A 22,784-nucleotide genomic window follows, 5' to 3' on the forward strand; every position below is an offset into this window, starting at 1 on the left:
GTGCTGCAAAAACTCACTCTGGAGTAAAATTTAATCTAAATAACTCACTGGCCTGGGAGCAGTGTAGTGTGTCTCTCCCCTCCTCCCCTGTCCCTCCACCGTTGTGCTATGATTGAAATTGGTGGGAATTAAGTTTGAGATGTCTTTTGGTCTTAGAAATGGTTTCAATTTTAAAACATGAATTTGAGGAATTGATTCATAACTTTGGCTATTTTAAACATTTTGACATAAATTAAACAGAAAGTTGGCCAGGGTATTGGAGTTTATCAAGTGGATGATGTCTATCCTTCCCTTCTCCCACCCCCAGGGCACCATGTGGCTACCATATACCTCTTGTCTGACATCTGTCTCCCCAACTCCTGCCCCAACTCACCCTACTCCAGTCCAATAGTGTGTTTGGAATCCACATGGCACAAGGTGTGAAGACTTTCTTTGTTGATTCCAAAAATCCTGCTTCCACTTTAGCAGCAGAATTGCACCCATTTTGCTGCATCTATGGAACTCCTCCCATTTGTGCTGTGGGGCAGGGTTTGCCCCATATCCGATTTGCATTCACAAAAAAGGCAGTTCCTATATGGGTCTGAAAACATCCATAAAACACCCCCCCAGGCTGCTGAGATATCACAAGGTTCTTTAAATAGTGGCTGATCTGACATGACACACTACCGTGCTGCAACACATGGGGATCATAGTCTAGTAGGAGGGCTCAGCTCTCACCCAGGACACGTTTCTAGACAGCACATCTTGAAGAAAAGCTACCATCTATGCAAATGTTTCTGGGCTGAATCAATTTGAGAACTTTACTCAGAACTTCCTCCATTCTGTTGGTTTAAAGGCAGACGATTACCAGTATCTGAATACAGTCTTTTGTGGCTTGTGTTAGCAAAGGGTGGGTGCAGTTGGGATTCTCACGTCTGCAGTGGAAAAAGTCTCACTTAGTCAGAGATATCCAGGGAGGTAAAAGTACAATATCAGTTTGCAGCAAAGGCCACATTTTTCCTGCAGGTTTCCAAGGAGTAGTCTGCTTAAACTAATTAATTAATGTGGAAATCATCCCCACTAAGCATTTCCTTACACTTCCATTTTTCCATTTCCCTACAGAACTGTCATTTCCGGAATTACAACAACATACTGTTTTGTAATTGCTTTTTTTTCTTGATGGACATTTAAATTGTTGTAATTTATTATTTATTATTATTGTTGTGGCTATTTTGTACTCATCTCCTAAAAGGAAATAACCACCTGACAAAAATACCTAAGCAACTTAATAGCAGTAAATTGTTTTTAATTGAAATTTAGTTACTGTATTGCAACATCCAAAATTACACTGACATTCCTAACAATTGACATCCTAAGTGACAACACAGAGGATCAGCTGGCTGTGGTGCTTTTATTAAACTGAATTTGACAAGCTATTTAAGAAAGTGTGGTTATGATCAGAAATGGCACTTGCATACTTCAGTGACAGGTGATTTTGAAATACAGTATATCCGACAAATGTAATCCTGTAAAAATGGCACCTAGTTATTTTTCTTTCCTGGGCCTTATGATTGTTCTGTATCACATTTGCTCTGTTTACTGACCTACTCACCATGCTGTAGCTTCAGAAAAATAAACTGCAGTCCCAGTCCTGCAATTGGATCCATGTGGGTAGATTGCAGTTTATATTCCATTTAATACTGGATGAACCTCAAAAGGTCAGGAGTTTGGGTTCATTTTGGCTAAACATAAGCATTCAAAATATCAGATGCATCATCAAACAATCCAGACCCCTGAGGACTGCAAAACTGGGCTGGATATTGTGTAGGAAATGACTGCCTCAAACAATTTCCAAAACACCCTGTTTCCAATCAGGCATAGAGTAAAGCAAGAACAGTGTTTCCTCTGAGTAGGTAAGTACTTTTGCTTCAATTTCCAGCTAGAACCAGGAAAACAGAAGTGCACTCCAAAAATAAATAAATAAATAAAGTCAGCCAAACTTTTTCAAGTTTTGCTTTGAATTTTACATGACAGTTGAGAAGCTTCTTATATTTCAGTCCCATTCACCTATGCTCTATCCTCAAAATTACATCCCTGAAAAGTCACAGACAGTAGCATCACTAACCTTCAACACCATATAAGGCAAGAAAACAGTTTTTCACTCTCTTTACTTTATATTGTATTTTAATGATTCTTCTTTTATTGCATAACCAGAATAATAATAGTGCTAAAATATACTCTCAGCAAACTGCTTTTGCCATTATCAAAAATGTCTCTGTCCAACTTCAACATTTCATCACTTGCAAAAACTAATTCATTGGCTCATCTCTTCTGTTATTCACATTACCCCTTAATTTTAGTGTATTTAACCATATAAGTAACATAGTAGTCTGTCTAATGAACTTGGACTAACAAAATTAGACATATATATTCCAAGCTCTAAATATTTTGGATTTTAATATATGAGCCTAAAAGATATTTCTTTTACTACCTCTCGCTTACTATTCTCTCTGATTTTCTTAAATTAAGAGAAAGAAAATTCACATAAAACCCGCAAAACACATATGTTTACTGGAGAGTTGAAATCTACCTCCCAGTCCAGGGTTAGCAGCCCAGCCTGTCTGTGCCTTGTGCGTGAGATACTGGGGCCACTGGATTTTAAGGCATAGTGGATCTATAGCCCTCCTCTGGCTCACCCCTATCCTATCTCACTGCATCCTTATGCACTGGACCACGTGGGGCTGGCACAGAGACCCTTTCAACAGTGCCCAGCCTACCTCTAGTGTGACCCCTCTGCAGGGTTTAAGTGCTGAGAATGACCTTGCCTGGCCCTCTGCACTACAGGTGAACTTCACCAAAAGGGAAGGATGAGTTTGTGGTTAAGGCATTGAACCAGGACACACAAATTAGGAGGTGCTCAAATACCACAAGGATACAGGTCACACAAAGTTCCTAGACAGACAGGAATTTTCCATTACTTACCTGAACAAAAGCAAACCTCCAATCTTTTATATAAAACTACCAACACTAACAAGCACACTCTGCCGAACTTTGCTCTCTGTTATACTTGTACAACCCCACTGAAGTCAAGGGGGCTACATAGGTACAAGTGACAAGAGACTTCGGCCTGTTGTTTAAGTCTTGTCACATGGAAAAGCATCTATAATCTTCAAAGGGATTTCAGTAAGTGTCGGGTACTAGCTTCTAGGGACGAGATTTAGCCCTATGTTAATATTAACAAACAAAAGGGAAGTAAAAATCCTCATGCTCAAGTTAAATGCTATCAGACTTAAGACAAATAACTCAAGATACAATTTCCTGGGTTGCTGACGCAGCAGGAGGGTTAGTGTGAATACAGCAAATGACTCCTCTCCCTAATTAGCTTTTTTTAACCATTTAGACATTTTTACAGCAGTGAACAAACACACTTTTCTACTCATTCCTGTAAGTGCGCTGCAAAAGACTTTCTTTTGAGATTGATAATACTCTACTTTAGTTCACTAAGGCTGGTGCTCCACAGAGCTAATTCTAAGGGGAGACATATTTATATAGAGATGTGTATATGTGTGCACACACATGCTTGTATGCATAAATATAAAATAAATTTTGCTTAATTGCTTTTATATTGTTATGTTTCTAGCTGAAGTGAGGTGTTTGTGTGTTCCTGTCATGTGTGGTATGTATTTGATGGTTCAAGGTTTCTAAGGACTATTCTATATTTGACTGCAGAATGTAATTGTGGGTAAAACTATCCCTAAAGTAAACACTTAATTCTGTGTTACATCTCTGAACTCTTGTCTCCAAGGCCTAACCTTGGAGTGTAATACCATGTGGTTTCAAATTCAGTCCTTTAACAACAAATTATTTATGTAAACTGTCAAACCCACACAATATAGGCAGCAGTACAAAAAGAAATTGAAGCAAGTATACCATAGTAAAAGCCATAAGACCGTCATAACAAACTAGCCTTCCCCTTTCGGCATGCAGTCCACTGAGAGTGAATTATTCATTACAATCCAACTAAACATCCCCCTAGCTCTGCCATTTTAGCCACAAGTTTGTGGGAAATTAAAGCACAGCATGAGGCCCCCAGAGAATTATTCTGAGTTGATAACACCTGCAGAGAACAGAGGTTTCACTATGTTGTGATTACCGTGTAACTGCCGTCACATCAGCAAAAGTTATAATTGGGAGAAACTGAATATTTGCTCTGTGCTGAAGTGGTGAGGATTTTGTGTGGTTTCAATTCATGTTAAGTAGCAGAGTTATAACTGAGAATGTTTCACAGCAACAGGTTATTTGTTTTAACAGTAAGGTTTTTTCTTTACAAAGATTACTGTCCAACTGCTCCTGCAATTTTATGAAACACACAATTAGGAACCCCAGTTCATTTTAAGCAAAATTGCCTGTAGCTATGAGAGGGTTTTGTTTTGTTTTTTGTTTTTGTAATTTCTTGTGAATTAAGAAATTGATTTATTTCTTGTCTAGCTTTGCCTCACATGAATTGCTAATGTCTGATTTTTGAATTTGTGTGTGTACATTGTGTGTTTGACAGCTGGATGGACAGCCACTGGAAAACATTCCTAACCATAACCTTTGTTTCTTCGCGATGTGTCAAAGTTGTTACAAAGTGGTTAAAGGGTAGACTGCAGCGGGTAGTACTGAAAGGTGAACTGTCAGGTTGGAGGGAGGTCACCAGTGGGGTTCCTCAAGGTTCGGTTTTGGGTCCGATTTTATTTAATCTATTTATTACTGACCTCGGAACCGAATGTAGGAGTGGGCTGATAAAGTTTGCGGATGACACAAAGTTGGGAGGTATTGCCAATTCGGAGAAGGATCGGGATATCCTGCAGGGAGACTTGGATGACCTTGTAAATTGGAGTAATAGTAATAGGATGAAATTTAATAGTGAGAAGTGTAAGGTGATGCATTTAGGGATGACTAACAAGAATTTTAGTTATAAGCTGGGGACGCATCAGTTGGAAGTAACGGAGGAGGAGAAGGACCTCGGAGTCCTGGTTGACCGCAGGATGACTATGAGTCGGCAATGTGACGTGGCTGTCAAAAAAGCTAATGCGATCTTGGGATGCATTAGGCGAGGTATTTCAAGTAGGGACAAGGAGGTGCTGCTTCCGTTATACAAGGCGCTGGTGAGACCTCATTTGGAGTACTGTGTGCAGTTCTGGTCTCCTATGTTTAAAAAGGATGAACTCAAACTGGAACGGGTACAGAGAAGGGCCACTAGGATGATCCGAGGAATGGAAAACCTTTCCTATGAAAGGAGACTCGAGGAGCTCGGTTTGTTTAGCCTAACCAAAAGAAGGCTGAGGGGAGATATGATTGCTCTCTTTAAATATATCAGAGGGATGAATACCAGGGAGGGAGAGGAATTATTTCAGCTCAGTACCAATGTGGACACGAGAACAAATGGATATAAACTGGCCGTGGGGAAGTTTAGGCTTGAAATCAGACGAAGGTTTCTAACCGTCAGAGGGGTGAAATTTTGGAACAGCCTTCCGAGGGAAACGGTGGGGGCAAAAGACCTCTCTGGCTTCAAGATTAGGCTAGATAAGTTTATGGAGGGAATGGTTTGATGGGATAACATGATTTTAGTAAATTAGGCAATAACGTGTCATCGCTGGTAAAATGAGGGTCCGGCTGGAGAATCTTGCCTGTATGCTCGGGGTTCTACTGATCGCCATATTTGGGGTCGGGAAGGAATTTTCCTCCAGGGTAGATTGGCAGAGGCCCTGGAGGTTTTTCGCCTTCCTCCGCAGCATGGGGCAGGGGTCGCAAGCTGGAAGATTCTCTGCGACTTGAAGTCCTTAAATCACGATCTGGAGACTTCAACAACTGAGTTAAGGGAAAGTGGGTTGGTCAGCTTTTGTGGCCTGCATCATGCGGGAGGTCAGACTAGATGACCATAATGGTCCCTTCTGACCTTAAAGTCTATGAGTCTATGAGTCTATGAGAAAATTGAAATGTAGCTCCTAAATTAACCAATTTGGATATTAAAAATAAGCCAAAAAGAGAGAGAGAGAGAGGTCAAGTCATCTCAAGCTATTGTTTACCCTGCTAATTTTTCTTCCTTAGTGATTTTATTTTCCATAAGCACTGCCTCAGTTCTCAGATTGTGTTCACTGGAAAGTGGAGAATCATTAAAGCAAAGAGGAACTCTTCTAAGAGAGTCACATTTGGTTTTAGATATGTGCCTTTAGTATAATGCAACTTCCTTCAGTGAATTCCTGTTATATGCATCTTACGTGAATAAAATAGTCCCAGTGCCAAGGGGAAATATATAAGACAGGGAATTTGTAACTGCATAAATGTATTAGACATAATATGCAGTGGCTTCTGCTGCTGCACCCAACAACGAAACAGCTTAACCCATTCTGACTGTGCCACTGCTCAGGGCTAATATAACAGCAGCTCATTTCCTTGTATCAACACGGGACATATTAAACAATAACTTGCCAGACAAGGTTGAGCTTTTCAGTCTCAGATAATCCCACCTCCTTCTTGAGGGGCCATTGTGAAGTGTAATAAAGTAATGAATCCCTACTGATACACTCATCTTCCTTCCCCACAAGCCTTCTACGCATTCCCCTCTTCTGCTTTGTGGAAGAACACTGGAGTAACTGGGCCTCCATTAAAGTATTTACCATTAATATACTAAAGATAGGTTTGAGTTGCAAAATATGGAGGAGGAGATTTCAGTCCCCTGTCTCCTCCGCAAAGTATGTGGGTATTTGGCTCATGCTGGAGTTTAGTTCAGTCCTTTACAGAGATAGGAGAAAGTATGAAGTTTGGATCAGGATCCTGGGAGTGGGGGAGAGCTGGGGAATGAAACAGGTGGATTGTGTAAGTGAAAAATCAATCTGTCAACAACTGTCAGATTATCAGCTGAATCCCTACGCTCCAGATGCACTGCTTTGAGATTGGATTTTCCAGTGTATTTTTGTCCGGTGAACTATGCACCTGAAGTTCTGAACTGTGCTGTCAATTTATTTTAGAGCATTAGCTCCCTGAGGCAGTGACTTTATTATTATTAAGTAGTATCACAGTAGCACCTCGAGGTCCCAGCCAAGATCAGGGCCCCATTCTGCTAGGTGCTGTAAAGGAGACAGTCCCTCTCCCTGAAAAATTTACAATCTAAATAGATGAAACAGGCAAAAGGTGGGACAAAAGAAGTATTATCCCCATTTCACAAATGGCAAAATGAGATTAACTGCAAACCACAGTGGTGATGATCAACACATTTAAGAGTAGCAAAAGAGGGCATCTAAAACCAAGGTCATGCTACTTGGCTTGTACCCTGCATTGTCAAACTCTCTGATGGACAAATGTCAAATGACTGTTTTTTTCAACATATCACACCAACAGAGAACTTATGTTAATAAACAAAACAAAAAAAATCTTGAGATAAAAGGGGAAGCATCCAAACCATGGGGGCTAGATCTGAATCCAGACTCCCCTGACTTCAAGGGTCATTGGATCTGTTTTCTGGTTCTGATACATCATATAGTGATGGGCCTGAGTCTAGAAATTTGGACCTAGACCAGGATATGAACTTGCCCAAAGTGTGTGGAGGGCTAAAATATAGTGTTCTGGTTCAGGTCCATCTCTAACAAAGAAATATTTTTGGAGTTAAATTATTATGTGGAAAATAAAACACAAGAAAAAGGAAACTCTGTTTCCCTCCTAGGTTGTCCAGGGGCCAAGAAGAATGAGTTCCTGACCAGTGTTCTGGATGCACTCTCCACCGATATGGTCCACGCAGTCTCCGATCCATCATTGTCTTCCAGCAGGTGGGTTTCACTTGGGTGATTGGAAATGGATCTGTAGTGTGTGCCTTTAAAAAGAGTTCTGATTGCATTTGGAAATTTAAAAACAAAACAAAAAAAAACCTTTAAAAAAGCAATTTTATTTCTACCTCCATGAAGTGAAAACAGATTCCATTAGAACTGTTAGGGAACGTCTCCTGCAAAAATATCGTGGGCTGTATCCACAAGGCAGAAACTTAAAGCCTTTGTTGTTGTTGTTTTGGTGTCTGAATTCTCACCAGCAGTACAGCATCAGGTCAATAAGTCACCCCAGTCCTAATTTTTGTTTTCTTACTAAAATTCTTTCCTGGGTGTCTGGCTGGTGAGTCTTGCCCACATGCACAGGGTTTAGCTGATCGCCATATTTGGGGTCGGGAAGGAATTTTCCTCCAGGGCAGATTGGCAGAGGCCCTGGGGGTTTTTCGCCTTCCTCTGCAGTGTGGGGCACCGGTCACTTGCTGGAAGATTCTCTGCACCTTGAAGTCTTTAAACCATGATTTGAGGACTTCAGTGGCTCAGACATAGGTTTGATACAGGAGTGGGTGGGTGAGATTCTGTGGCCTGCGTTGTGCAGGAGGTGAGACTAGATGATCATAATGGTCCCTTCTGACCTTAAAGTCTATGATTCAGTTGAAGAAAGTGGGCTGTTTTCCTTTCAATTTTGCCTGGTTTCTTCTAAAAATGGATGTCTGCAGATACAGTAGGCAGGATTTAAAATGCCTAAGTACTAACAGTCTTCAGGCTTCTGGGTACAAGCTGCTTACCTATCTGGAGTCAGGAACGAATTTATAGTATTGCACTATTCAAACACATTATGGGGATTTTATGCTTTCTTTTAAAATATCCATCATGGGTCACAGCTGGAGTCAAGATACTGGACTACACTGACTGTCTGATCCAGTAAGCCATTGTGTTTTGATGTTCTTCTCCTTTCCATGGTGGTATCCTTTACCCATTTATTTCTATCTTCAGATTTTCCTTTATCTGCTTTAGACTAAATTAATGGATTAGGATCATATTTTGCTCACCAAAGGCTCTTAAGTAAACTAACCAGTCATGAGATAAGAGGGAAGGTCCTCTCATGGATCAGTAACTGGTTAAAAGATAGGAAACAAAGGGTAGGAATAAATGGCCAGTTTTCATAATGGGAAGTGGTAAATGATTTAGAAATGAGGATTAACTGTGAAGTGGCAAAATTTGTATGCAATACAAAATTACTCAAGACAGTAAAGTCCAAAGCGCTTTATGACAAGTAACAAAGGGATCTCACAAAACTGGGTGACTGGGAAACAAAATGGCAGATGAAATTCAATATTGATAAGCGCAAAGTAATCCATGTTGGAACAAATAATCTCAACTGTAAATTAAAAAGTGATGTAGTCTATATTAGGTGTTTCCACTCAAAAAAGAACTTGGAGTCGCTGTGAATAGTTCCCTGAAAACAATGTGCAGTATCAAAAAAGCTAACAGAAAGTTAGGAACCATTAGGAAAGGGATAGATTATGAAACAGAAAATATCATAATGCCACTATGTAAATCCATGGTATGCCCACACCTTGAATGCTGTGTGCAGTTCTGGTTATCCAACCTCACAAAAAGATACACCTCTACCCCGATATAATGCTGTCCTTGAGAGCCAAAAAAATTTACCGCGTTATAGGTGAAACCGCGTTATATCAAACTTGCTCTGATCCGCCGGAGCACGCAGCCCCGCCCCCCCGGAGCTCTGCTTTACTGCATTATATCCAAATTCGTGTTATATAGGGTCGCGTTATATCGGGGTAGAGGTGTATTAGAATTGGAAGAGGTACACAGAAGGGCAACACATATGATTAGGGGTATGGAACAGCTTCCATAGGAGGGGAGATTAAAAAGACTGGGACTGTTCATCTTAGAAGAGTGATCACTAAGGGGTGATATGATAGAGGTCTATAAAATCATGAATGGAGTGGAAAAAATGAATAGGAAGAGTTATTTACCCCTTCACGTAACACAAAAACTAGGGGTCACCCAATGTAATTAGTAGGCAGAAGGTTTAAAACAAACATAAGGAAGTGTTTCTTCGGAGAATGCAGAGTCAACCTATGAAACCTGTTGCTAAGGGATGTTGTGAAGGCCAAAACTATAACTAGGTTAAAAAAGGAATTAGATAAGTTCATGGAGTATAGGTCCATCAATGGCTAGTAGCCAAGATGGTCAGGGATGCAACACCATGCTCCTCTTGGTGCCCCTATACCTGTGATTGCGAGAAGCTGGGACTGGACTACAGGGGATGGATCACTTGACATCGCTCTGTTCTTTCCATTCCCTCTGAAGCATCCGGCACTAGCCACTGTCAGAGACATGATACTGGGCTAGATGGACCATTGGTCTGATCCATCATGGCCGTTCTTATGTTATTGGTTATACCCTGGCTACCTCATTGACTTCAGTGGAGCTTCCAAAAATGTAACTGAAAGCAGACTCTGACCTTCAGTCTAGAATTTAGCATTCAGCATATTGAAATAGCAATGAGAGTGGGAGATGCTAAAAGAATATAATGGTCAAAAGCAATAAGGTCAGTCAATTAAGCACCTCATTTGAATCTCTGCAATGGGAATTTTTAAATAAGCTATGGGAAGGAAAACAATAACTTCCATTTCTCTGTGTAGAGTTTGTAAATGAGAAGTTTCAATTCATAAATCTTAGAAGTGGCTTTTATGCCAAGTGGAACACTGGTTCCTTTCTTTTAATACACTGTAATGTCCTGCCATCCATACATCTCATATATGTTTTTCAGCAGAGCAATCATGCTGTGACCATTCGTCTACTCTCTGGAAAAGACAGAGCTATTTCTAAGACACCATGGCTTCTAGCCTCTGGATTCAACAACACACTCACTCAATATTTTTCTGTGGTAACCATGTGTCTTCTGTGATTGTATACTTAAATCATAACAGAGACCAGAATTATTAATTCCTGTACTTCCCCTTCTTTATGGCAGGAAGATATTTTAGCATCATCATTTTCCCCAGATAAACAGGAAATTATGCATATTTGTCTTTATTCTCATCTGCCTGCCTGCATTTTCTTTCTGATGCTGGCTCCTGTCAGCATCCTTGAATCATGATTGGCTTTGCGTGTATTTGTGCGATGGTGCCCTCTAGTTGCTGCATCACAGAATATAAGGGACGTGCTATTGTTAGCCTCTATGGACAGTCTTCTTTAGTTTAGGTGGCAGAGACTTGGAATTTGCAGCAGAACCAGAATTCCAGTCTCAGCTCTCCAGTGGTAGGGATGTGTGATTTATAATGGTCATATATAAAATGTTTGCACCAATATGAACATTTTTACTGATTCACCATTTAAAAATTTTCAAACCACCAAAAAAATTTAAGTGTGATCACTGTATAATAATGGTATTCATTTGCAGCTCTTGTAAAACCTGGACTCCTCAGGACATCAAGAGTTAGTCACAAATGGTTTTTCAAGTCAACCTACCTCACTAAAATACCCTTATCTACTAATACTAATCTAACGATTCATAAGTAACATAAGAGGACTGTGTGATCAAATGTAAAGCTTAATGTTCTGTTCGCATTGCAGGCTTTCAGAACCTGATCCAAATCATACTCTGGAAGAGAGAGTGGTCCACTGGTATTTCAAACAACTTGATAAAAATTCCAGTGGCGATATTGGCAAAAAGGAAATCAAGCCATTCAAGAGATTCCTGCGAAAAAAGTCAAAGCCCAAAAAATGTGTGAAGAAGTTTGTAGAATACTGTGATGTGAACAATGACAAATCCTTATCAGTTCAAGAATTAATGGGTTGTCTGGGAGTAACGAAAGAAGAAGGTAAAGCAGACACAAAGAAACGCCACAGTAAGAACATTTTCTAACTATCCTTTTAACTAGATTTTTTTGATCAGGCAGAGATTATGATTATAGTTGATAGGCCACAGCCTCTGGGAATCCTGCAAAAGGTATAAAAATGGTGATGGCAACTATGACTTGCTAATAGAGGTTCTTTAGTTCAAGTGGTAGGGTTGGTGCTTTTGTATCAGATGGTCAACAGTTCAAGTCCCAACAAAGGCAATAGCCTCTCTCTCTGATCACCAAATACTAACCTGTTGAAGTTATTATTGCATGATAGCAAGGCAAAGAGGGTAAGTTAGTACCAGATTCCACTAGAAGGTCACTCCAGCAGAACAACATGTTCTGGCTACGATGAAGATACATTTGCTTGTTCTTTGGTGTCTTGCTATGGAAGGAAGCAAACTATTTCACTTTCTAGTAGCTTCTAGAGCACCACTGAATGGCTCTGAAGAAAGTGTGTCCATCCCTCCATTAAGCAGGCAGAATGGTTGCTGGTACACAGAGACTTTGAGAATCGATGGAGAGGGAGTCAAATAATTGAAGATCCTTGGAGCACTGAGGAAATCACCCACAGCTTCCCTGAGAATGCTGGAAAGTGGGAGAGAAAGTCTCTGTTTATACACTTGTTTTATATTATAAGAGGCTGTAATTAAAATGTGAATGGAGAATAGCTGAACGGTTTGCTTAGTATTTTTAAGAACATAGAAGAGGGACCCCAGTCAAAGACCAGTAAACAAAGCTATCACAAGTGTGATAAGGAAAGAGAGGAACATGCTGACTGGGAAACTTCTGTCAAAAACAAATTGTTCCCCATACAGCTTTTATTCATGACCAGACATTGTAGGTCAGAGAAAATAGGGTAACAGTGGTAGATTGCAGTCATAAAGGAAACTGGGTATTAGCAGACAAATGGATTTCGTAAAACATATCTAATCCAGTATATTTTCTGTGGGTTGAATAATAATAATACTAAGTACTTTTCACCTATACAGCAGATCTAAAAATCATTGAGCAAAGATACAGAAGTATCATTATCTCCACCTTACAGAGATTAAAATAGGAAGTTAACAGCTTGGTTAAAGTCAACAGCCTGGTTCTCATTTACACTAAGGCGGCTATACACTCCTCTGGCTGTGTACAAAGGTGCAAATGTAACAATTGACCCATTTACATCTACTTTAAGGCGCCATTGCACTACCAGGCAGTGCACAGCAGTCTGAGTTTAAATGAGGACCAGGCCCCAAGGCCGGGTCTCCATTACAGACCTATATCAATATAACTGTGTCATTCAGGGTGAAAAATCCACCCCCCTGAGCGATGTAGTTATACTGACCTAGCCCCGTGAAGACAGGTATGGCGGCAGGAGAGATTCTCCCATCGACATATGTAACCCTTCTGCCCATCTAAGTTGGCAGCAACAAGGGCCGGGTTCTGTATCTAGGGGTTCCGTTTCAATAACGCAATGCAAAACCGGCTCGAGCCCCCACCCAGTGACCTGGGACAATTACATACCACCCCCTGGGTGCCTCTAAGAGGCAATACTTCCCCTCTCGCAAGCACGGAGTCTGAGTGTAGCAGAAAATGTTTAATAACATGAGGTAAACGACATCCGCATAAAATTGGAAAAACACCACAAACAGGATTCATAACACAAACCATGAGCAAAACCCACCCCAGCAAATTGGGCTTTTCCCTTTGGCTCTTGAATCCAGCAACCCAAAAATCACCCAGAGTCCCCAAACTCCAACACCCCCAAAGTCTCTTGGGTCCAGCAACCACCCAAAGTTCCAAAAGTCCAATAACCCCCCAAAGTCTCTGTCCCTGGTCAGTGCAGCCCCAGAGTAAAAGGGGGGGGGGCACGCAGGGTGTTAAGGGGCACCTTACGTGATCCAAGGCTGGCCAGCCATCTGTTTCTCCGTGGGGGTTCTGCTGCAGCCTTCACCACGAGCCAGTCCACTTTCCTGCCATCCCACAAACTGCTCCGCTCTACAAGCTGCTCCGCTCCGCTCCCCGACCTGTGAGCCGTTCCAGCCGTCCCCGCAAACAGCTCCGCCCGCCGTTCCTTGGGCCACTCCAACCGGCCCCGCAAGGCTCCGCGCCGCTCGCTGCTCCTCCAGTCGTCCCCACAAATTGCTCCGCCAGCTGCTGAGCAATATAGCTTCAGGCTCCCCCACTAGTTAACACAGCACTCAGTGAGCTCAGCTCTTAATAACTTTAGCTGTTTTGTGATTTCAGCTCATAGTATAGTAGGGGAGCCCCAGTGCTGGTGCACCATTGGCCCAAAGTGAATTCAGCTCAGCAGCCTGTAACTAGACTCCTAATAGAATCAAAGTTAGCTCTGACATTCAACAGTGGAGAGAGGAGGTAGTGTAATTGGTGTTTCAAACCCTCAGAGGGGGCCCATACCATCAGGCACAAATACCTGTCCCCATCCTCTCTCAATTCACTGGGTTTTGTAACCCATGCCCCTTGTCAAGCAAGTGCTACTTAGGTAATGGTGAAGGACTCACTCAGTCCTTCTGTCATACAACAGTTCCACTGGCCTTGATTCACAGAATCAGGGTAACAAAACTTTATTCTTCCTGCCCCAATAATAGAGAAACTGGGGATCCCACACCAGCCAAAGTAACCACTTTCAGTTGCTGTTGTTTCCTGCCAGGCGAGTGGGTGTGCCTATGCAAACAAGATCAGCCCCTGGAGTTCTTTTCCACACTCGCCATAATTCACCACCAGATGTCAGGGTAGAGCTCATCCTGACTCTGCTTACACATAGCTATCGCCTCTTGGGCAGGTGAATTAACTAATTGACAAGAGAAGCTCTCCCAAGTGTAGGAGTGTCTTCACTAAAGTGCTACAGCTGCATCAGTGCAGCTGCGCCGCTGCAGTGCTGTATGTGAAGACAAGCCCTAAGTGATTTGACCAAGGACACGCAGCAAGTCAGTGACGGGACTTGGACTAAAACCCAGTTTTCCTTACTCAGTCTCCTATGCTCTGCCCAGTGGATTTTGGTTGCTGGAAACTGCTGGTTTTCTGTCAAATCAAAAATGTCAAAGAAAATTTGACAAAAATAAAAAAAGCCACTGAAATTTTTTTACGAGGGGATTCTTCTCTCACTTACTCCAGTGTAAAATGGGAATGACTTCACTGAAGGCAGAGTTACACTGGTGTAAGAGAGGGGAATTAGGCCTGATGTATACAGATGATTCCATAATCTTGAATGGGTGCTACACTTGCCACATGGACACCATTTTGTCTATCAACAGATATAAAACCAGAGGATCACAATTCCTACCTTGGTTCCCCTTGGCTCCAGCAGGAAGCAAGTTCCAGCAGCCATTTACAGGGTACATGTTTCTCCCCCCATTGCACCAGCTCACTCTGCTGGCCAGCATGTTGGGAGTCAAAACTAAGGTTCCATCTACTCTGTACCTCCCTCCACCTACTCACTTCCAATGGCAGGGGGAGTTGAGACTCCATGAAGCCTGCTTTCCTCCCTGCATTCAGATTAGCAATCTGGATATATGCTTCTGCATAGCCTCTTACGGGCAAGTGACAAAATTCCCCTTTATAAATTAAATCATAATGATCCCTGCTGGGTGATGGGGCATACACTGTGGGGTAATGTTTAAAAATAAAAGGAAACGCCTCCAGACAGCCATCCGTTTTCCATGTTCTTTGTTCTTGAGGGAGATTAGAATAAAATTCAGAGCAATAAATAAATGGGTTTGAGATGTCCAACATTAATTGAATAGATGACAACACTCACTAAACAAATGTCAGATATTTACTGGGAAGGAATCCAGTTATTCAGCTTTCAAGTCACTCCAATAAAGAGGCAGCTTTGTTATTAGGAGGGGAAAGAAGAAAATGCACTTTTTAGTGAGATGCTTGAAATGGAGGATCTCACTTATGAAAAAATATTGTTATATTGCTCCTAAGAATGACATTTCATAATGGGGGCTTCCTGTTCTCTAGAATGCTCTTATTTTTGCCATAAGCAATACAAGTGAAAATATACTAGGCAAACCAAAGGGAAAACATTTTCATGTAACCTTATTGAACTAGCCTAATGGAAGTTCATTAATCTAATCTCCATATATCTGGAACTAAATGTAACCTTATCACTAATCATAGTATCACAGACAAGAGAAAAAGTCACCACATAATGCTGTTGTTTAAAGAACACTAGATGACTTGTCTACGGTCGTATGGAGTTGATGTAACAATGGGATTAGTAATCAGGTGTCCCCTGCTGCTGTCACCACATTGCCCCTCTGTCAAAGTCCATCTTAATAGAAAATTAGTGATCAAGTCTGTCTTGTAGGCAAAGCAACCATCTAGCCTCATGGAAAGTTTGTGATGCAGAGCATTTCATTAAAGATTGCTCATTGCTTATAAATACCCAGAACCATGGCCCATTTCCAGCAGTTCCTATCAGTTAAAACCAATGATTCTACACAGGTTTTCTAGGGTCTCTGAGGAGATGCTGCCCCCCACCCCCTTTGTCTGTGTTACTGGGTATTTTCATAGTGCTGCCAGTTTAGATAAGACATTCCACTGCATTTTGGTTTCGTCAGTGGGCCCTGTTCTTGTATTCCAATTGTGCCACTGGAGTGGACAAGAAATGCAGATTTGGTCTAGATGCTTCAAAGGCAGCAAGCAGCATGGATACAAGATTTTACACTGTGGTGACTTTTCTTTGATCAAATTGACATTGCTGTACACTGTAGGCAGACGGCACAGAAAAATCTCCATTCCACTTCAGCTGCATTCTCCAGCCCTTATAGAGCAACCATTGCAATATTCTGCAGTAACGTGCAACACACTGCTGCTTACAATATTACTGTAGTGGTTTTAACTGGAAAGCACATTAGGGTGTTATTTCTCTAATAGGGGAACATCGTTTATCCACTAACAATAAGAAAAATGTACTAGTATTGCACAGAAACAACATGCAAGCTATTCTCATGACTTTTTTCCCCTCTCTTCTACCAGCCCCCAAAAATAATCCTGAAAGCACTTCCTCCAACAGGCAGGTAAGTACTGGACAGAGCCCTTTCCATACTGTATTTTTCAGCTATTATCGTTTCAGCCTTAAGGCTACACATACTAGCCAGGGTCATCGGACACTGTGACCTGGGTGGAAGGATTCCCCATGGAACTGTTCAGCAAACAGCCTGTTTATTCAGACCAGTTGAAATTCTCACTTGTGCAGGGGGCCCACACAAAGCCTGTGCACCTCTTAACCCCCATGTAGGGCTTGTCTTCACTCGTGCAAAGATGTGTTTTTAACCCACCTAGAGTAGCCCCAGCAGTTGTAGTTTTAACACATTTGCTGGTTGAGGTAAAGGTTGAGGTAAACCTTAGTTGGCAATCTAGGGTTTACCTTGACTAGCTGACACGTTATAACTACCATTTGCCTTATCTTCAGTAGGATTATGACAAATGCCAAGAAAACTCTTTTTTCCTAGTGAAGACAAGACCAGTCAGGGTATTAATGGGGCCTAGATTTCTATTGTTATTTATTAGAGTCAGTGTGCTTGGTGCTGTACAGGACACAGTTATAGACTCCCTACCCAGGAGACATTACAGTCAAAACAAGACAGACATTGAACAGATAGGATGCACTGGGAAGGCCAGGGGAGGGAACTGAAGGTTGCTATTTTGACATGGATTTATATTTATATATAATTTTAAATTAACAATTCACTTCTGGAGGGCATCATGGATAGAACTGCCAGTTACTTTTATATTCACCCACGAAAGCTTATGCTCCAATACTTCTGTTAGTCTATAAGGTGCCACAGGACTCTTTGTCGCTTTTTATATCAGGCATACCACAAGACAGTTGCCATGTAACCATTATTAATGTACACGAGACAGAAGCAGGTGATGAATTGGCTTTTAAATTACTAATGAAAATACATTATTTAAAGTAACAATCCAGGGGATTAAACAGCAGCATTAAACCAGACGGAATGATCATAATTGTGGTTAATTAAACACCACTTCCTATCTATTGGAGAGCTAAATTTGTCAAAAAACAAACGAATACAGGGTGAAATTGCTATAGCATTCCCCAAAGCTAAGGCAAAGCTCTTTGATTGCTACTAGACAATTTATTTATTTATTTTATCTCCTGATTTGTTTAATGTTAGATGCACACTTCCTAAGGCAAGCTCTGCATTTGTTGTGGGTTTTACCAGAGCTCTCCTACACACGCCTTTGATGGAATGTAAAACGTTCTCACAGCTACAGAGATGTAATAAATTTCCCTTAGTTTAAACAAATGTTCATAGTCTTAACTTTTCAAATCCTGCCCGCAAATCACTTACACTTTAAACAGGGCAGCCTGAAAACAATGACTATGGCGGAACTCAAAAAACATTCAAAGGGTTATTTTAATTACATAATAGCAAATATTGGCACATGTGTGTAACGCCCAAAGCATAATGTGCCCCCCTCTTCCCTTTTCCTGTAATCTGATTCTAACATGTAGCATCTATAATGAAAGAGCCCTACTGTTTCTATTTTTTTTTTAATCTTTACATATTTTTGCTGACTCAGAATCCATTATTTTAAAAGCTGTTGGAGAGAAGTGATAGCCTTGAATCTTAAAAGGTTGGCTGTGCAAGCCATCTGTTGGCAGTCACACACTATAACAATGCAAAGCTACAAATGTCCCTCATATGCAAAAGGTGGCTTTCATCACAAAAGCTTGCACTTGAAAGGAAGCCATTGGAAATTAAGTAATCTGGTTAGGAGCTGCTGAGAAGAAACCACCTGCCTAAAAGAGAATGGTCAAATCAGCCACTTTGAAGATAGGCAATTGAACAAGAATCATCATGATAAGGACCACATTTCCTTAGTAATTCTTTTTTTAATTGGAATAGTGAACAAAGCATTACCCCATATTCAGTAACACAGATTGTGTGAATATATAGATACAGGCACATACACCAAAGTCGATGTAGTTTCATGTGTGACTTTTCAATCTGAAATAAAATAATAGAGTTCAAAGAATTAGGTTAGTAGCCACATGTCACTTGCTTTACTCAGCTTCCTGCTACACATCACACCCCCCCCCCCACACACACAGCAAATATTCTGGGGTGTATTAACAGGGATGCCATATGTAAGAGATGTGGTAACTGACCTGTTCTACTTGGCACTGATGAGGCCTCTTTGGAGTATTGTGTCCAATTTTGAACAAAAAATTATATGGATAAACTAGAGAGAGTCCAGAACAGAGCAATAAAAATGATTTTAAAAAAGGGGGGAGGGATAGCTCAGTGGTTTGAGCATTAGCCTGCTAAACCCAAGGTTGTGAGTTCAATTCTTGAGGGGGCCATTTAGGGACCTGGGGCAAAAATCTGTCTGGGGATTGATCCTGCTTTGAGCAGGGGGTTGGACTAGATGACCTCCTGAGGTCCCTTCCAACCCTGATTAAAAAAAAAAAAAAACTCAAAAAAGATATACTGGCACTAGAAAAGGTTCAGAAAAGGGCAACTAAAATGATTAGGGGTTTGGAACGGGTCCCATATGAGGAGAGATTAAAGAGGCTAGGACTCTTCAGCTTGGAAAAAAGGAGACTAAGGGGGGATATGAGGGAGGTATATAAAATCATGAGTGATGTGGAGAAAGTGGATAAGGAAAAGTTATTTACTTATTCCCATAATACAAGAACTAGGGGTCACCAAATGAAATTAATAGGCAGCAGGTTTAAAACAAATACAAGTAAGTTCTTCTTCACGCAGCGTACAGTCAACTTGTGGAACTCCTTACCTGAGGAGATTGTGAAGGCTAGGACTATAACAGCGTTTAAAAGAGAACTGGATAAATTCATGGTGGTTAAGTCCATTAATGGCTATTAGACAGGATGGGTAAGGAATGGTGTCCCTAGCCTCTGTTTGTCAGAGGATGGAGATGGATGGCAGGAGAGAGATCACTTGATCATTGCCTGTTAGGTCCACTCCCTCTGGGGCACCTGGCATTGGCCACTGTCGGTAGACAGGATACTGGGCTAGATGGACCTTTGGTCTGACCCGGTACGGCTGTCCTTATTGAAGGTTTAGAAAACCCAACCTATGAGGCAAGGCTAAAAAAAACCCTAGATATGTTTAGTCTTGGGAAAAGAAGACTGAGTGCAGACCTAATAACAATCTTCAAATATGTTAAGGGCTGTTATAATGAGGACCATGATCAATTGTTCTCCATGTCCATCCACTGAGGGTAAGAGAAGAAGTAATGGGCTTAATCTGCAGCAAGGGAGATTTAGGTTAGATATTAGGAAAAAACTTTCCAACTGTAAAGGTAATTAAGCACTGGATATTCTACAAACACCCGTCAAAGATGGTTTAGATATACTTGGTCCTGCCCCATCACAAAGGACTGGACTAGATGACCTCTTAGGTCCCTTCCAGCTCTACATTTCTATGAGTCTATATCAGTTAGAGCCATATTGGGAAAATATAAAAATTATAAGGCCACATTTTCTTAAAAAGGACACATGCAGCCTAGAGGAATGTGCAGTGAAACTACAACTGGTACATACGGCATGTGCCAGTGGTCTCTTTCCTATGCGTCACATGCCATAGAAAGCATATTATAGGGTTCTGCAACTTGCATAGATGGGAAGATTAATTTCCAGTTTGTAGTCCTGATTTACTAAACTCTTAATGAGCTAGGCTCACACTATCTCAGAAATCACGTCTTCTTACAGTGTGAAGTTCACTGATCCGTAAAGCTTAGAGAAGAAACTTAACACCATAGCTGTAGAAAAGGCAGCTTAATATCATAGATACAAACAAATACAAGCAAACAACCAAGACAAGCTCCTAAGAAAGAAACCCAACAGCTCTCTCATTCCCAACTCTTGCTGCACTTGCTCAGAAAGGAGTCCTGAAGAACTCTTTGTGAAAAAACCAGAACCCCCTTAAACATACAGTATCCATATAAGGACCCAGGTTTATCCCACCATGATAGCTGTTATTATCTAGAGCAATGGTTCCCAAACTGGGGTTCGTGAACCCCTGGGGGTTCACAAAATGTTACAGGGGGTTCTAGAGAAAAAAATTCCCTAATGGTGGCCAGAGCTGTCCCTAGGGACCCCAGGCAGCATGGGCCCAGCAGCCCAGAACCGCTAGACTTCCAAGAGCTAAGCAGATCAAAGTAAGCATATCTATCACACTGAGGAAATTTAAACTTCAAGACTCCTTATAAGAAATGGAAAGGGGAGGTGGATATTTTTTGCTGTTATTAAAATTAAATAGGCAGCTAGTGTTGTTTTTAAAAGTATTATGAAGAACAAATTTAAGCTTTGTTGTAACATGTGTTGTTTGCCTGGACTGCTCAAGACTTTAGCAGGAACTCTGAGTTGGCTTCTTAAATACCTTCATGCTGTTTCACATCTGATACTCCTTGATGAAACATAAGATCCTTGTCTTATAACAGGCTTATTCAAAGTGATACAAGCTATGAAAGTGAGATCTTGGAAGAGCGTTGCCGTTTTCATAATGTAATACAAATACTGTAATGATAAATAATTAATAATAAATAGTGTGTAATAAGCATGTCATAAAAACAAATTTTATATTTCCAAGATCACTGCTTTTATAATTTATACTCAAATAAAGGAGAAAATCCCTGGAAATATTCATTTTTAGGAGGAGGTTTGCGAGACTTGACATTTTAGTGAAAGGGGTTCACAGGTTGTTAAAGTTTGGGAACCACTGATCTAGAGCTTTGTGTTTTGCAGAACCCAAGGATGCCATAGGTAGAAGGTTGTAAAGATGTTGCTTTTGTCAATCTACATGGACAGCAAAATAGATTAATTCTTTTGGGGGCAAGGTTTGTTTTTTATGTGTTTGTACAACATCTAGCACAATGGGGCCATTAACTTAACTGGGGACTATGGACAGCACTGGAATATAAATAATAAGTGTTGGTATGTGTATTAAATTACTTGCAGGCATCACTAATCATATAACCTTTTAAAAATATCTTTTCAGCAAAGCTCTAAGAAGCAAGGATGAACAGCTTACATATTCAAGACAGATCTCTTTGACATGTGGGAGATTTCCTCACCAAAAGGCAATAAAAAAAAACAACCATAGTATTTGCACTTTGTACTTTAAAATGTAAATTCACTTGTAGAAATGAGATATTTAAACAGACTGTTTTTTTAATCTGTGAAAATGTAACAGCTAGTTTTGAAAAATTATCACATACAATGTATGTGCCTTCTTTTGTCGTATGAAATCTGTACGTGTTGGAGATGTAAAAGTTTGCATTTAAACATTTTTGTTAAGCAGCTTTCTTGCAAACATTAATATAGAAACCTGACTCTAGGTATCTTGGTTTCAATAGTATGCCTTGTTTTTCCTTACCAATACAGTCATTTAAACATAGTTATGCTGAAAAACTGCTTAAGATCTACTGTATTTACAATTTTGTCCAAGCAGTGTTGGAGATTTTATGTTTCCAAGTCCAAGGGAAGTGTGAAAATTGCTGTTGACTCATTTTTGCAGCCTCTAAGTGAATGGATATTTCCCTGCTGGTGACATTTTGTTTTTATTATTTTGCTTTCCAAAGATAATGCAATGAGAATGCAACCACTAAAGGATTCCAACAGCTATTCTATGGTTAGGGCTCTTGTAGAAAAATGTATTTTATCCATTTGAGGTGCCTTCCATTATAAATTTGACTAAGGTTTTTGTTTGTTTGTTTTTGGGTGCATGTGAGGGTGTGTGTATGGGGAGGGGGTATGCCCTTTTGCCTGAATTAGTCATGCAACTAACTGAAAAGCAATATCACTCAAGTTAGCCTCTGTCAAGCCCTAGAGCATGTTCCTGCAGTCAGCATAAGGCAGCAAAGGGTCACAGTTGTTCAGTATTGTAAATCTAATTATGAAGAGACAAAGAAGGCTAAACAGACTTGTCTGTCTTTTGTTTTCCCTACACCTGGCTGAGCCCCCATCCGTTCCTGGGGGTGCCGCAGGGTCCATGAGACGGTAAAGCTATCACAGAACAAATTATGAATAGTTGCCGTAAGGAGGTGTAGCCAGAAAAACCCCTGCCTTGGGCATTCTCCTTGCTCTCTGGGAGAAGTTCCTACAAGTTTTCATACC

General features: G+C 40.8%; 1 protein-coding gene across 1 annotated transcript in view; it reads left to right on the forward strand.

Annotated features, from left to right (window-relative positions):
- SMOC2 (SPARC related modular calcium binding 2) overlaps nucleotides 1–21,690 on the forward strand; it is a 179,777-nt gene extending 158,087 nt beyond the window's left edge. The window contains exons 10-14 of the mRNA XM_065401531.1: nucleotides 7,685–7,787; nucleotides 11,388–11,662; nucleotides 14,920–15,000; nucleotides 16,652–16,692; nucleotides 21,667–21,690. Of these exons, the coding sequence (XP_065257603.1) occupies nucleotides 7,685–7,787; nucleotides 11,388–11,662; nucleotides 14,920–15,000; nucleotides 16,652–16,692; nucleotides 21,667–21,690 (524 nt within the window). The remainder of the gene's footprint in view (nucleotides 1–7,684; nucleotides 7,788–11,387; nucleotides 11,663–14,919; nucleotides 15,001–16,651; nucleotides 16,693–21,666) is intronic.
- The last annotated feature ends 1,094 nt before the right edge of the window (nucleotides 21,691–22,784 follow it).

Source organism: Emys orbicularis, chromosome 3 (genome assembly GCF_028017835.1).
Source record: "Emys orbicularis isolate rEmyOrb1 chromosome 3, rEmyOrb1.hap1, whole genome shotgun sequence".
Lineage (NCBI taxonomy): Eukaryota > Metazoa > Chordata > Testudines > Emydidae > Emys > Emys orbicularis.